At 40.5% G+C, this 16,586-nt stretch overlaps 1 protein-coding gene across 3 annotated transcripts in view; it reads left to right on the top strand.

Annotated features, from left to right (window-relative positions):
- LOC121503695 (voltage-dependent T-type calcium channel subunit alpha-1I-like) overlaps nt 1-16,586 on the top strand; it is a 176,231-nt gene that overhangs the window by 37,420 nt on the left and 122,225 nt on the right. For all 3 annotated transcript variants that reach the window (XM_041778221.1, XM_041778220.1, XM_041778222.1), the window contains one exon: nt 4,882-5,041. In XM_041778221.1, the coding sequence (XP_041634155.1) occupies nt 4,882-5,041 (160 nt within the window). The remainder of the gene's footprint in view (nt 1-4,881; nt 5,042-16,586) is intronic.

Genomic DNA, 16,586 nt, shown 5'->3' with positions numbered 1-16,586 from the left:
GGTAAAAGTGCACTTTGTGTCAGAACGGCTTTATTGCATCAGATATGGCTCTAACTGGCCCAGTGAGTCTGTGGGGATGTTTTTTTGTGTTGGTTTATTACAGCGGTGGTGTGAGCTCATAGCTCCACGCTGTAGGTCTCTCTGTATTCATACTGTTATTGTTTTGCTGCATGAGTGTGTGGTCGCCTCATCTCATCTCCTATCTGTGACCCCATTAGAGGTGGGGAAACGTGGGGATAAAGCTATTTGTTCCTCGTTGTGTCGGACCGCTGCTCTGCCCATGGATACACAGGGAGCGTGAGCACATCCTGACCCCTTCACACACCCCAATTTGTAACCTTCCACCAAAACGGCAGATCGTAGTGCTGTGGTTTGTGCTGTGTACAGTTGTGGAGACTTTGTTTTGGATGAAATTGGTGTGAATCAGAGGGAGTGCTAGACATGCCGGGGAAGGACAATAAAGATGGTAAAAGATAGTCCTAGGTGGAAGAGATGAGGGGAGGAGAAGGGAGAGGAGAACTCTTGTGGTGAAAAGCTCAGAGAGAGAGATGAAAATGTGCTTCTATTGTGGTGTAAGGAGCACATCCATCTTTATCTGGGAACAGCAGGAGTGATGGAGGAGAGATGGATGAAGGTAGGCACTGAGGGATAGAGAACCAGGAGAAAAGGTAGAAACAGGAGGAGGACGGTTATTTGTGATTTCCTGCTGCTTCTTTGCTTGTTTTACTTTTCTATTAGTGTTTTCTCCTCATGTATATTCCTCTTTACTTCTGTTGCTTATTTTGGCACTCCCTATTTTCCGGCACAGCCTCAGGCCGTGTCTCATTCTCGTTTTTTCCCTCCATTTGTCTCTCACTCTCTTCACCCAATTAGGCCTAATGGGACAGTGGCCTAATGACAAGGACCCTGGGGAACAAACACATTTAGTAGTGCCTCCAGCCGCCACCAGAGACACGTACACACCAGCAGCACCGCTGCTCTCCATTTAATGCCAGTTGACGAGATGAATTAGCCAGAGGAGGAAGATGGTCTCCGAGGTCTTGAGATAAAATTTGGAAAATAAGTTAGAAATAAGAGGAAGAAGGGACAGAAGCACTGCAGGGTCTGTAGGATTGTCAAACAGATGTGTTTGGATGCTTTGGGCTGGATATGTAATGCAACAACCAAAGAGGACCCAGTTGCAAGCAGCTAAAAACTTTATTTCAACAAAAGGCAAAAATCAGAAGCAAAAAAAAAAGAGAAACGGAAAATCCAAAGAGACTGGGAGTGATTAAACTTAGGTGTGATAAACGAGACACAGGTGGAACATGTGAGGGTAATAGGCGTGGAGGGAAACCAGAAATTCCATTCAAGGGAGGAAACTACAAAATAAAACAGGAAACATGGAAAACTTCACAAGATGGCAATTATAAAGAAACACAAGATAACCGAAAGACACAAAAAAGGAACATTAAACACTATGGGCTAAAACTGAAGAAATAGTATGAGCAACACACTTATAATACAATGCAAACACCGAATCAGAACTCAATATCATCAGGATGGGCCTGATTTATCTTGGAAATAGTTTGCATGGGAACTTTGCAAACCAGATGGATTGGCTATAATCCATGGTTGTCATCAGGCAGATCAAAACGGGTAGTAAAAGCTACAGGTGTGGTTTAGTTGTACTGTAAACAGTGGCAGCCTCTCTGTTGCAGCCTTCTGTGCCGTTCTAATGATGCTATCCACGCCTCCGTAGCTCTTACAGAATGTTTTCTAGCAAGTCTGGAACTTGGGTGACTCTCTGAGGTCTTGAAAGCTTAAAAACACACTAGTGACTCAGTGAAACACTGAAACGTCTTTTTATCCGTTTTTCTAATCCATTGTTGATCATTTCTGCTGCTAGCCATGGCATAAGCCCCCGTATTGTTTTCCCACAATACATTGTGGCATGCTATGACAACCAGTAGCAGGCTGTTTTGTCGTCATGTCATGCTTATGAAACTATGAAACTGAAGGAGAGAGCCTGAATGACTCATAATGGAGAGAAAGACACAGAGCGGCTGTGATGTAGCCCTCTGTGTCTCTGCAGACAGGAACTGCTTTGAATAATGGCTCAAAAGAAGTCAATTCCAAAACGCGTAAGGATTCTTTTTCCTAGATCTGTGAATATTTTAAAGGACGATTACATTTTCTCTTTTTGGTCCCCAAGAGATCGAAGAACAAGTGCAAAAAATTAAAAAAATTAACATATAGTCATAATTATTTACTGTGTTTACTGTGTACGAAATAAAAATCTTAATTTCCATTGATTTTTTGTTTTGTTTTGTTTTGTTTTCATAGTGCCATAACTTTTTTGAAATTCCATATTCTTAAAGCAGAGGGTGTCCTGAAAAACAGGAAGTTTAGAGCTTGACTGTGCACCACAGGGTTGATGTTTTACCAGCTTTTTAAGACAAAAAGTCCAGGAGAGACAAAATGGTTAAAAAATAGCTTAGGACCTGGAGGGTTAATGTTGACACTTTTTGATGTATCAGCTTACATACCTGCATCTGGTTTATGTGGATTTGACTTCAAGCTGACTATTTTTGTTATTTTTTGCAAAATAGATAGATCAAGATACATATCAAATATCACCATTGAGCTTAAAGATACCGAGATATGACTTCTGACCCATATCGCCCAGCCCTAGTATTGCCTAATGAGGTCACAACCTTATGGAGGTCAAACTATGCATAACAGGGGCAGGTTTGGGTAGGGTAGTTCATCAGAAGTAAGCAGAACTTCCATGTCAGTGATGAGAAAGTCATGTCTTACAAATAGGCTATGTCATGATGAAGCCCCCTCAACAAGTTCTGCTATAATTCTTAAATAAGGAAATCCTCTGGCTATGAAAGGTGGTGGGAATATCTGATAATATGTGCGTTCCCCTCTAGCATATATACATGGGAGTTGTCTTTTTATCATTGATAAGACATTTTAGGGTAAGAATTTCACGTACTGTTGCTACAAAAGGAGCTAAGGTCTATTTGAGCTAGTGTGGTTTGTTTGCTTTGGTGTGAAAGCTGTCATCTGAACCCTGGGGTGGACCAAATATCTGCACTGGGACTGTTAGAGAGGTTTAGCCTCAGTATTTTTTCTGCAGTTGGTTTGTAGTGGGAACATAATCTGACCTCGACCTGACCTTACTGCAGGAAGCATTGTGTTTAAGACCAGAGGAAGACTTACACAAAAGATCCACGGGATCTTTGGAAACTATTATGTCGGATGAGTAGGTCATGGTTCAGGTTCACGGGTCACTGATGTCTGTCTCCTCCTAAAATATCATGATGAGCAGCGACAGCTGCGCTTCATTTTCAATTTGTATCATCTGCCGACAGTGACCATTCGATGCAATAAGAAAAAAGGATTAGAGGCAGCATAAATCCATGCAGTTGTCTGTCTGGAGTGACAAACTAGACAGTGTTTACCTCATGCCTCTCACACTTTAGAAATACAGACCGTACTGCAGATAATAATTCACCAAACTTGTCTCTGGTTCAGACCGCAGCAGACAAACTTTAGGAATCAAAGTTCTCACACTTTAGATGAGCATGCAGATACATGTGTAGAAGTATTACAACAGTGATTTTTGCCATCTGTAACTCATTTTTTGTCATATTTTTACCACTTTTTGACCATTTTTGCTTTCTGTAACTCATTTTTGTCATGTTTTTAACACTTTTTGACCATTTCTGCCATCTGTAACTCATTTTTTTTAACTTCTCACCCAGTATCTGGCTTTTTATGCTGATTTTGCCCCTTTCACCCTTTTTTTTTGCTGCTTTTTGACCATTTTGCCCCATTTAAGTTATTTTTTCCACTTTTTCTACTTTAACCCATTTTTGCCACTTTTCACCCCTTAGATTGTGGCTCCTGCAAAGGTATTTTTCAACAATTTGGCTCTCTGGTTGAGCAGAGTTGAGTAACGCTGCGTTAGAATGAGGGTGTGACTGCAGAGATTTACTATAAGGGTATAATTTTCTTCCTTTCCTGCCTATGTTTGCATACTTTAGAGTTTGTTGGTTATGCATGGATTAAAGGTATTTGCAGTCTTGTTAATATTGTGTGCCTGTGTGCAAATTAATCCGTCTTTTCCTCTTGGTTTCTCTCACAGCTTCTCTCCTGTCATTCAGTCTGTTGGCTGTTTAGCTGCTCTGTTGTGTTTATGACACATTAACCTACCGTTGAGTTGTTATTCACGAGGCTCAGTGTGCCACAGAAAAACACAAACACATTAGACACACAAACTCCTAATCAGACTCATAGTAACACCTAAAAGCACACAAACCTCCCAGGTGTCACAACTTTCTCTCTCTTTACTCCATCCAATCAGCTCTCATTATTTCCCACCGTTCACATCTCAGCGTGTCATCGCAGCAGGACGGACACACCCACAGGGGATGAGGTCATCGTCGTTTAACACAAGGGCTCTTTTGTATTTCTGCAATTAGCGCTCCTCTAATCATAAATGAGACGCCATGTAGCCTCATTACAAGCCTTTGTTCATGGGATTTTAATCTGCTGCTGAGCAATTTTATGAAACATTTGGAACACTGTTAATTGACTTTTTCCTCAGGAAATCATATCAATAAAAACAAAACCACAACAATTAACACATTTTAAATGGAATGTAGCACAACCTGGATATAGTGAATAAGTTAACACCAGGAAAATCTATCTATTTTTCCACGATGTCGAGGACAGATTTCCAGAAACAGTTCATGTTTGATCTCTTGCAGTCATTGATGGACAGCCTATCTGGAATTATTAAAAAAAAAAAAAAAGCAAATATCATTAATTTTGTCTAATTTTTTTATTCTTCATATGAGTAAGTGTGTGACTTTCTGATGCACACAGGTATGCGTATCCTGGTCAACCTGCTGCTGGACACACTACCCATGCTGGGCAACGTGCTGCTGCTCTGCTTCTTCGTCTTCTTCATCTTCGGCATCATCGGTGTGCAGCTTTGGGCGGGGCTACTGAGAAACCGCTGCTACCTTGAGGAGAACTTCACCCTGTGAGTCAAACTTTGTGTATCACTCTGTCTTGTATGTGCAAGAGTCAAAGAGCTTTACATTTATTACACACAAGCCAGAGTCAGGTCGGGTTTATTCATGTGGCACATCTCAGAAAAGTATGTTTGGAGGCAATGAAGATAATCTAATATAGTAAATGGTTAGCCTAGCTTTTAGGCTAAAAACAAACCTTGCAACGCCAGCAACAGCAGCTGAAGCAGTCCGCTCAGGAGAAATTTTGGCTGACAAAGTGTCAATATTCAGATCACAAATAAACAGAAAAACTGTGCAAAAGATGGTGTAATGGTGCTAGCAGCCACAGCACTTTACTCACAGGGCCTCTTGTTTTTGAGTTTAGCAAGAGCATTTTACTGAAAACACACCAAAGTGAAAAAAAAAAAAAAAAAAAAAGTCTTCATGAGGAGTGGTGTTTCAGGGCCTCAGCTCAGTCTGGAGGATCCCTGCAGCTCTCTAATAGGAACCTGTTTCATTAGCTCCCCTTTAGCTTTGTGTTAGCTATGTACTAGTTGTGTTAGCTCTGTGGCTCAGATGGAATAAACCTTCTCTGTCTAAGGCGAAAATCGAGACAGCCCACTGCAGACAACAGTGATTAAAACAAACTGATGACAGTTTCCAATACCAACTACAGGAGTAAGTTGGTTGTGACATTAGCTGTGTTTCCACTGCCCTTAGAAATGCGCAAAATCTAACTTTGCAAAGCAGATGGATTCACCTGTTTCTTTGTTTCTCACTGGTAAATCCATCTTTAAAGCTCACGACTGATCCATTTGAGCCCGGTTAGAAAGTGAAAGAAACTTGGACTTTTAACAGTTTTTCTCCATCATTATGAGAAAATCATCAATGAAACCAAAACATTGAGATACTTTTTTGTAAATACACCATATGTGGGGCCATTTTTGTTTAACAGAATCCTCAATGTAAAATTTTTGGTAACGAGGGCAGGCTGAGCAGTGAACCAGGTCCCCACTTGACCTGGAAGTGCCAAGCGGGGAAGTATGTTTATTGAATGCGTGTCTGTGAATGGTGAGAGCATGAAGCAGTGTTGCAGTTCGCCTATGTTGGCAGTGTAATCAATAAATCCACAACTGCAAAGCTGAGATCAACTGAAGACTTGGACACATGCACGGAGCGATAGGTTCGCTGGGCACGGCAATGTGGTATTCCTGGTATCTGAGCAGTTGAAAGTCAGAGTTTTTCGGTCTTGGGTCCTCCTGGTCTCTTTTATGAGGCCTGGATGTTGACTGATGGCCAGAGATGCCAGCTAGACTGCTTTGTGACTAATTGAACCATTTTTGGTTATTGTGAAGAGACCATGTGTCTGATGCTGACATGCTCAGGAGAGCAGGAAGGGATCAGCTGCTGGATACATGAGAGGCAGCTGTGCTTCTACAGGCAGATGACTTTCCCAAGCCTGATACTGCTCACTGTATGCCGAGTGTCCAGGACCCAGTTTGTTGGACTAAGCTTTGGGGGTCAGCCCCATGCATCATGAGGGGATGGCTGGTAGGGTGGCTGGAGAAATGGGAAGCAGGCCAGGACTGTGCTTATCAGGAGGCAGGAGCAGTACCTGGCCAAGGTTGAACTGGCATGTAGTCTCATACGTGACCCAAAGTCCCAAAAATTGCTGAACTATGTGCAGTCTCACCTGTAAAACAACTAAAAACCTCAGGACTGGTGTCAAAGTACAGCTTTAAACTTGGCAAAGAAGAGAAAATTTTGATCCAGTCTGGTAACTCCAAAACCTTTTGGCATTTGACTTCATAAATGCCAAACTTAAAGGGCAATTATGACCTACAATGAGGGTCAACAAGTGTAACAGAGAAGTATTACATTTGCAGAAACAGTTTACAATAAAGTGCACAAAAACAGGCATGTATACTAGTTTAGTTTAAATGAGTCACTGGGTCCTAGTTAACCAGGGCATGACTGAGTAACTGAATAGGTAATGATTATACCATGAGTGTGACCCAGTATGATGCTCTACTTTGCACAACAAGACACAAAATTCTTGAATAGGCATTAGTAAAGTGTGGATCCACTATGGTAATCAGCTGAAATTAATCAGTTACTTTCTAAAATTCAATGACTTACCATCTACCAAATGGTTAAGTCCTCTTTTGTTACCCAAACCGTGCAAATTTTTGTATACCTTATTGTCAAAGATACTGAGTCTCCTCCATTTTACTGTCCAACGAACATGAGCGTCACTCTGTGTTCAAGCCTTTCCATCTTTTCCTCTCTCCATCTCACTCTCAAGCTTCAAAGCAGCAGTCACAGAACAGCTTTTCCCAGTTTGCAACCGAGAGCGTGATTAGAATCCAGCTGCAGGCCTCCATATTCATGACTCTGCATGACAGCATCACCCACTGTGTTTGTGTATGAGTGACATTCACCGGTGTTCGGCTGTGTTTCGTTTCATGGCATTCTCTCAGCTGCCTTTCTAATGTTAGCATCAGCCTGCTGCAGAGACATGCTCTCCTGATGTGCATCTTAGTCCATATATGGGCTCTGACACTTCTCTGCTTTTGCTGACACAGCGTTTACTAATGTCAGATCTAATGGTCGGATGAAAGGAGACACGTGTCACCTTAAAGATGAGAGGTACATTAACCGCCACAACCTTTACAGTAATAGCTTCATGAGGTTACTTTAGCCTGTGTTCTCTGCCATTATCTTTAAATATGACATATTAGAGCCCTTTTCCACCTTTGTACACAGCTCCCTGAGGTCTAAATGAAACCTTTCTGCTCTGCTTTGGTCAAAATACAGAAATGATCAAGCACTGAAGAGGTTTTTGACCCTGTCTAAACCATAAACTAGCTCTAAATGTTTTTTTAGAACAGTTTGCGCTGATGCAGGGAGAGGTTTTTCAATGCCCCAGAATCTAAGTGTTGCAGCAGATCTTGCATGCATCTTATTGCATTGTGCATGTTACGATTGCAGGCGGTGCCTTGTGTTCTATAATGCATATTTTGAGGGGACGTACACTCTGACCAATGTAAACGATCCTGTATGGACACCTGAGTACTTACACTATATGTACAGAAGTATTCAGGCCAGTCAAGGTCTTCCTCACTGAACCCATCAAACCAGTCTTTGTAATCCTTGGGTTGTGCACTGGGACACAGTCATGTTGCTAAACTGCTACCACACAGTTGGAAGCATGGTATTGTCCAAAATGTCTTGATGTGCTGAAGCATTAAGATTGGTCTTCACTAGAGATAAGGGGCCAAGCTCAAACCCTGAAAAACAGCCCCATACCATTATCCCTCCTCCACCAAACTTCACAGTTTGCTTTCAGGCAGGTAATATTCTCCCAACATCTGCCAAACCCAGACTCACTCATTTGACTAAGACAGTGAAGCTGTGGACCGTTCATTTCTGATGGCGGTATATCTGAGACGCTGTTAATCTCAGAACACTGTTAAGGTAAGGGTTAGGATACCAAAAGTTAAAAAGACTTTAAATACCTGATTACAAAAGGTTTAATAAAGCCAAGTAAACAGTCTGCTTACAGGACAGAAAGCTTGTCATCCATTAAATCATTCTAATGCAGCAGGAGGTACATACATAGCTCTGTTAGCCTCATAGATAATGGTGCTACATGGCTAATGGAGCTAAAACTAAGCTCACATAGCAGCTACGTGAGCTACGTATTTATGTTATCTGCATGGCTTCAGTTAGCTTTATGTACCTTTGCTAAAGCTAACTTAGCTTTAGATAACAGAGCTAACAAAGCTTAGCTCACAAAGCAGCTATGTAAGCTACATAGGAATGCTATCTACATAACTATGTTAGCTTTGCTATGTTTGCTAAAGCTGACATTAGTAAAGCTAGCATAGCTACATTGGCCTAGTAACGTTAATTACTTAGCTAAAGTAGGTTCTTTAAACTTTAGATAGAGCCAACAAAGCTAAAGTGAGCCACAGTTTGTGTAACAACTTCTAAAACAGTTTCCAAGATGTACAGTGTCTCAGTTGAAGTATTGGAACTAATGGGTTACAAAGTAATCCATAATAGTACTCAAATTACTTTTTTGTTGTAACAAGTAAGTTTGACAATTCAAGTAATCCGTTATTAGTTACATTTTCATAAAAGTAATTTCCTTTCTCTTCCGTGGCTTCAAAACGAGATAAAGAAAATAAAGGAAGCTCCTTGAAATGTCTGTACGGTTTGTCCTTCTTTCTTCCTGTAGTCACATTGGCATGTAGCGCCGTGCCAGTAGAAGGTAAACATTCTGCACCAATGCGCATGCATCACTAGCTTGTTGAGCTAGCGAGATGACAGAGAGGACAGCAGCACACTGTGGAATTATCCCCATTATTTGGGATTTTTGGATTAAAGTGACCAGATCAGCATCCTGGTGAAACGTAAATGTAAAAGCTCTCATTGAATCAGCTGTGCAGCCATTCCAGTTGGTGCTGCACAGCATTTGAGTTATTCTGTGTGACTCTGTTCAGTTTAGCCAGATTGTGAGCATGTTAAAGAGCTGTAAAGGTTTTCATATCTGTTAGTGGTGTTATCAGACTGCAGAGATACAGATTATAGGCTGTAAATTAGGCTGTACATTGATATTAGAGTCTGCACATTTGAAGGCAGACATGCAGTTGTTATGTCGTTTTTCTATAGACTAGTAGAATGAGTGGCTAAAGGGTTTAATATTTAGTAACGCAAAAGTACTGTGACATGTAAAGCAGTAACATAACAAAATTACATTTCTCAGTATGTAACGCAGCGATCTAATGGTCTCAGGTGAATGGTCTATGAGCATGGCTCTCAGAAATGTATCTAGAGCTAGATCCCTGACCATCCAACTGCCAAACATAGAAGCGTGATTGGTCACTCCACAGAACACATTTCCACTGTGCCACACGATATGCTTTACACCACTCCATCCAATGCTGGGTATTAATGTGAGGCTTGCATGCAGCTGCTCAACCATGGAAACACATTCATAAGGATCCTGCCCCACAGTTTTAGTGCTGACATTAATGACACCAAGAGTAGAACTCTTCAGTTGTGGAATCAGCAGAGTGTTGGTGACTTTTATGTACCTTAGCACACCTTACCACTCTGTGATTCAGGTGGTCTTCAGCTTTGAGGCTGGGTTGCTGTTGTTCCTAAATGCTTCCACTTTTTTATAATATCACTAACAGTTGTCTGTGGAGTACCCAGCAGGGATAAAATTTTATGCACTTTCTTATTACAAAGATTGCATCCATCACAGCAACATGCTTGAAGTCACTGAGCTCTTCAGAACAAAGGATAGGTGCTTGATTTTATACACCTGTGGCAACAGGTCTGATTGAAACAGCTGACACTAGAGACAGCGAGATGCAGAGGAGAGGTGGGAATTGTTAGGGCTGCACTGCCCACATAGCCTCTGCACTGAAAAAGCTGCTTTACATTCAGATTCCTCATCTATGCTGCGGTTTCTTCTGAGGCGTAAGAACAGTCAAGGAAAATGTTTTGGATTAGCTGTTGGAGAGGAAGGCTGTTGGCCTTCTGGAGTGTTTTGCTTTTCTGGTAAATGGTAGCGTCTATCCTTTCCTGGTAATTTTTGTAGACAGTTAAGTCCAGAGAGTTTATTCTTTCATATGAATGTACAACAGGAAAAACAAAGGTAATGTGTGGTGGTGAGGAACCGTCAGATTTGATGTTTTCCGACACAGGTGGATCATGAGCAAAAGGCTAGATTTGCTTATTTCACATTTAGTGGTTCAGTAGATAGTCCTGATCTCCAAATATAACAACAGAAAAGGTTGGTTTTACGTAGTATTACCCCTTTAAGAGCAAACAGGTTGTTATTATTGTAGTTAAGTGTTGATTATTACTAAATAAAGTGTTATTTTGTGTGGCATTTTGAAGCATTGTATTAACATATTATGCAGGTTTGTTGAGTGCTTGTGTGCTTAATTAGAGAGGTCGCTTTGAGTTAGTGCTGGAGGACTATTATGCTAAGTAAAGGGCTAACATTAGCTCTCTGGGAGGTTATAATAGAGTGGGCTAAGTGTCGCAGTCAAGTGCAGCATTCAGTTTGGCATTTTACACCCTCCCTCTTTAGATCCCTACCTTCTTCATTGTGCTGCCGTCTTGCCTTTCTGCCTTTTACTTCTCTCTTTCTACCGGCTCTACTAATGGCCTGCCTATTTGCCTTCTGATTTATTTCCCCAATTTGGAAAAAATTCATTCAGAGCCTGGGCGATTTGTTGTAGAGACACATTTATTCTCCAAGCTGCCTCATTACAAAACATATTTTGCTCTAATGGCCACAGAGAGCAGGTCAACCGCACTTAAAAAGACATTTTTATCTTGAAGGAGAGTTTGTTCGATTAACTTCCACAGTAAGATTAACAAGTCGCTCTCTCTTTTCTTTGATTAGTCTGCCGTACTTTTTCTCTTTCTATATGCTGTGCTCTTTTTCTAACATTTCTTTCCTACCCAAGCATCCCAGCTTGGAAACTTTTTCTTGTTTCTGCTGCTCTGTAGCCTCGATCCTTACCTCTGCCTCTGTCTTCGTCGGCAGGTGTGTTCTCAGTGTGATGCCAAGTTTTTGCTGTGCCATGCTGCGCTATGCCGGGTCACTGGCAGGGGGGCAACAGAATTCATTCATGCTCCGCTAGTCTGACAGCACTCTTTCTCTTTTCCTTTTCTCTCTGCAACTTATTCCTCTGACATTACCGAAGCATCATTAGTATAGCCGTAAGTTCAAGGTCAAAGACAAGACTTCTCAATTCTTCTTAAAGTTTATCTTAGTTTTCTGTTTTGATCTTGCATAGCAGTGGATAAACTGTTACAGAGCTGAGAATCATCAGGTTAGGCTGGCTGCACAGTAAGATTACAGCCAAGTTTGGGCCTAGTAATTTGTCCAAATAATTTTCAAGTGAGAAGCGTTATTGTATGGAATTCCCGGACATGACGTGGTAAAAAAAAATTTAAATTGTGACCACAATATAGCTATAATGTGTGCACCAAATACTAACTAATAACATTAATATCATTCCTGGACAGCTGGGTAGGCAAATCGAGTGCACCTTCCTATCCTGGCGTCCAAGTTGTTCCTCCGCTGGTAAAGCAACCTGACTCTCAACAGTCTGTTTAAATGCCTCTCGGTAATAATGGTTCCTTGAAATGCCAGGCTTTTCAGAATGTATTTGTAGCTCATTCCCAGCCTAAAATAAAATTAAATCATACTATCCCTGTCCATCGAGTAGCTTTAGTCCCTCTACTACCTCTACCTTAGACCTGAGAGAAGGTGCGCTCGATTTGCTTACCCAGTTGTCCAGGAATGATAATATTTTTAATAAGTATTTTGTGTGCACATTGTACCTACTTTGTGGCCACAAATTAGTATTTCATGCACACATTATAGCTATATTGTGGCCACAATTTAACTGTTTTTGACCATGTCATGTCTGGGGCTCCGTATCATTGGGCTTTCTTTACGGCTCCCAATCATGTCCCTTAAGATGAAAGATGTCTAATATTTATGATTCCAGATGGAGCTCCCTCTCACAGAATACCTTCAATAGCTGGTAAAAGCTTGCAGACTGAGGCATCACCAACCAGAGTTTGCAAACCTTTAGAGCTTACAAACATGGCAGCAGACGTAGACGTTGCTGTGCAACAAACCAAGAGGAATATCGATGAAGACCATGGCAATAACATGACTAGGGATGGACAATTAATCACAAATAGATTAAATTGCAATTGCTGCAATTTTCAAATTGCAGAAGTTGCTATATTTCTTTAACTTAAAATGTGTCAAAACACCAGTTTAATAAAACTTTTTCTTTTCTTTTTTTCTTTTCTTTTCTTTTTTTTTTTGCAGTGACAGAGATTTAATGCACATTATGAGGATCTAGGCATACACAAACATTCAAGTCTCAGTTTTTTTATAATGGTTTACAAAAAATCCATAAAATCCAAAATGTTTGTGTTTTATGTTTGTTTTTCTTAATCAAATTGAGTGACATAAAAATGATAATGCCCTTAAACAAAGCAAATGACATCACATTTGCAATACGAGCAAAAATAGTTAGCTTTTTCTAAAAAAAAACTGATGAAGCCTAGCGTTACTTCATAAAAGTCACCCCAGCTGCAATCAGCTGGTAGCCAGCCTAACCTCCCCCACCCCAGCCACCTCCTTTATAGCTTAAAGCTTGTTGCACCCCCATATTCATATTCATGCTACTATGGATTAATTGCTTATGGAATTAATTTCATTGTTTTCAATACACATGGTCTTATTTATGGAATTATTTATTACTTGAATTTGTCAAAAAATACATAAGATTAACCCAAGAATAATCGTATATTCAATCGAAATATCTGGGAAAAAAAAAAATCACAGTTAGATTACTTTACAAATGTTCTGCCCTAAACATGACTACCTTTATAATGTATGTGAGACATGCCACAATTGTGTCCTTTGTTTATTACTGCAGAAACCAAACACAAGCCAGGACGACCTTCTGCTCATCCTCCATTGTGGTTTTTCTTCATAAATTACGTTTCTTGTAGCAATTTTCTGTCAACCTTGTGTCTGTGAAATTGCTCCTGCAAATAGCAGGTGTATTTTTCTCTCAGTCCTGCTGAATCTCGTAGAGAATGTTCTTGTGAGTTTTATGTTAAGGACTGAAAAGTTGCCTGTGCATCAGCCTGTCCACCAGAATGGGAAATCAGCACCTGCCACCAGCCAAATGAGGGTATTTTTGAGCAGCGCTGGGTGAATTTGCTCAATCCACCGGCCACCAGGCAGGTAAATAAAAGTAGCATAGCAGAGGGATTTTTTATGGCAAACAGCATAAACTGAGCTCTGGTTTTCTGGTTGTTTTTACCAACTTAATGATCAAAACAGAGCAGATCTAATCACTAGTGGACCAAAGAACCAAGTTTTCAGCTCCCCATGTGAGAGCTGTAGTCAAATGTAAGTCAGATGGGTGCTGATGATTTGTTGCATATGTGAGAGGTGCTGCAACTGCTTTGTCTGCTAGAGGGTTTTAAATCAGTGTTTTGCTCCTCTTAAGCCAAAGACAGTTAAATAAGGCCTTAATTCAAGCGTGACATTGCAGGAATCATGCATAAAATATTTTATTCTTACAAGTCTGACACTCATAATGCAGGAAAAATGGAATTTCAAGTACCCACATATGTCAGACAGCAAACACTTGGATGGTTGAGTACAGGGCAAAGAGGTCAAAAATATGGGTTAAAATTAAGGCTGGGAAATTATTTGCAAATTAGATGAAATTGCAATATGGCCTTCTGCAATTTATAAATTGCAGAAATTGCAATATATTTTTAACTTAAAATGTGTTAAAATATCAGTTTTTATCACATTCAATTTTTGCTGCTGCAGAGGTCTTATGATCATTGTGTAAACATTCAAGTGTGAATTTTGATTTATGTATGTTTTCTTAACATGACATAAAAATGATAATCCCCTTCAATAAAAGCTATTAATAACAAACTTGAAATATGAGCAAAAATAATAACAATTAGATATTTTATTAACCCTTCCACCTTTGTTCATTCAGTCTTAGACCCAGCCACGAACAGCTGATCGCCAGCTGATACCAATTATCGCCTCCCAGCTCCCACAGCCAATCACAGCTCTTTTTCTCAACACAGCAGTGTATTTTAATATGATGCACTTCTCACTAATCCCTGCTTCAATAATGCTGATGCACCATGCTGCTGCTGGCAAATTGACCTCCTCCGCCCCAGCCACCTCGTTTATAGCTTAGAGCTTGTTGCTGCCTCATATTTAGATTCATGCCTCTTGACTAACCCAGGGAGCATCTTTTTAGCAGAGCCTTCTCTACCAAGTAAAACTGCATTTCTACTATGCAATAAAATGGTTAAACGTATGATGAGAGTGTTCCTGGCTGAATGTAGGTTATAGTATAGAACGACTTATTGCTTGAATTTGTTTAAAAAATACATAAAATGAGGAATAATGGGGAAGAAAACTGCAATTAGATGATTTTTGCGAATCGTTTAGCCCTAGTTAAAACGAGTGACAACTCTTAATGATGATTGGGATAACTCCTAATATGAGCTCATATGAAACTGATCATGTGACCTCTCAGTTGAGGGTTAATTGCCTTTAAATCTGAATATGTTTGAGCTGGCTGCAATGAAGACTCAACTCATTATTAATACCATTTCTATTTGCTGGATTGATAAACACAAACTCTTCAGTCCATCTAGATTAGATCTGTGGTTTGCTCTTAAAGAGTACAGTTTGTCCTGCCTTAGAATAAAAACAAAAACCCTTTTTCCTGCAAAAATAAAAAAAAAATCCATTGTGTGTTTCATTCTAAAAGGCCATGTCCACAGATCACCTCATGAAAGTTCTTTTCTGAGATAAATCACCCTCTCCTCCCTCCACGAATCAGGACTTTAGTGGCACGTCCTGATACTGAAGCAGCTGTACAGTGAGCACTCGACCACAGAGGCCAAGTCTGTTTGTTTGGATTGTGTTTAACACCAGACAGCAGATTGTTTAATCATGTAAAATAATTCATGTGTAAAGTGTGTATGAGATTGTGTGTGCAGGAGCGTGAAATCAGCAGAAAAACAGATTATACCCTCCTACATTCACACCTATTTCACACATAAAAACACATGTGCCATAAATGAACTCACCACACAGAAGTTAGTGAGAGTCTGGGGTCTCAGGGGTCTACGGCTGACTCCTGATGAACCTGATGGCATTTTGTTATACTCTGAAGATCCTAATCGTTCCCTCGGATGTCTGCCTTTCCTTCATGGATGCGTGCCAAAGAGTCACTCTCTCACATCATACTCAGACTTATTTACACTGTATGGATTTACTGAAGTTAAACTTGGCTGCTATTAGTGAAATCATGAGCTGATGGGCTTATTATGAGTGTGTATACAGGTTTCATTACCAAAAACCATAAGAAAATCATTCAGATCATGTCTTCCTGGCCTGTTGTGGATGCTCATTTTAGACTCTGGGCTAGGGAAGCAAACCTTCAGCAGCAGGCCCATTGCTGAACACATTTAGGTGAACTCCACTAGTTACTACTCCAGCTGTTTTCTCATATTCTCAAAACACCTGTGCCGAAGAAGGGGACAAACCAACAGAGTCCATAATGCTCAAACTGTCAGATTGGACAGTTCCCCACCCATTTGGGTGGTTCTGGGTTGGATTGTGTGGGTTTGGCAGGTTGATAGAGTTCAGGCTGGTGCTCTGTTTGTTGAGCAGGTTTTATATTTCATTATAACAGACTGGATTAAATGTTTAATTTTCCTGTTGTTGTGGCAGTTCTCCTTAATGTCGGTGAATGTCTTAAATTGAATGTGTCATGAGAAGCCATTAGCTTGTTAGTCACTGCAGGTGACTTTGTGTTTGGTGTGAGATGTCGAGCGTGTTTTTTAAAATCCAGTATGAGAGAAAGGCAGGTGTGCACTTCAGGTTGTGAGTTCCTGTCTGAGTTGGTGCATGAGAATTCGCCATTGTACAAGAAGACCTAAGACTTCAAAATTTGTTTT

The sequence above is a fragment of the Cheilinus undulatus genome, linkage group 21 (assembly GCF_018320785.1).
Source record: "Cheilinus undulatus linkage group 21, ASM1832078v1, whole genome shotgun sequence".
Classification (NCBI taxonomy): Eukaryota; Metazoa; Chordata; class Actinopteri; order Labriformes; family Labridae; genus Cheilinus; species Cheilinus undulatus.
This window is presented reverse-complemented; position numbering and strand designations above follow the sequence as displayed.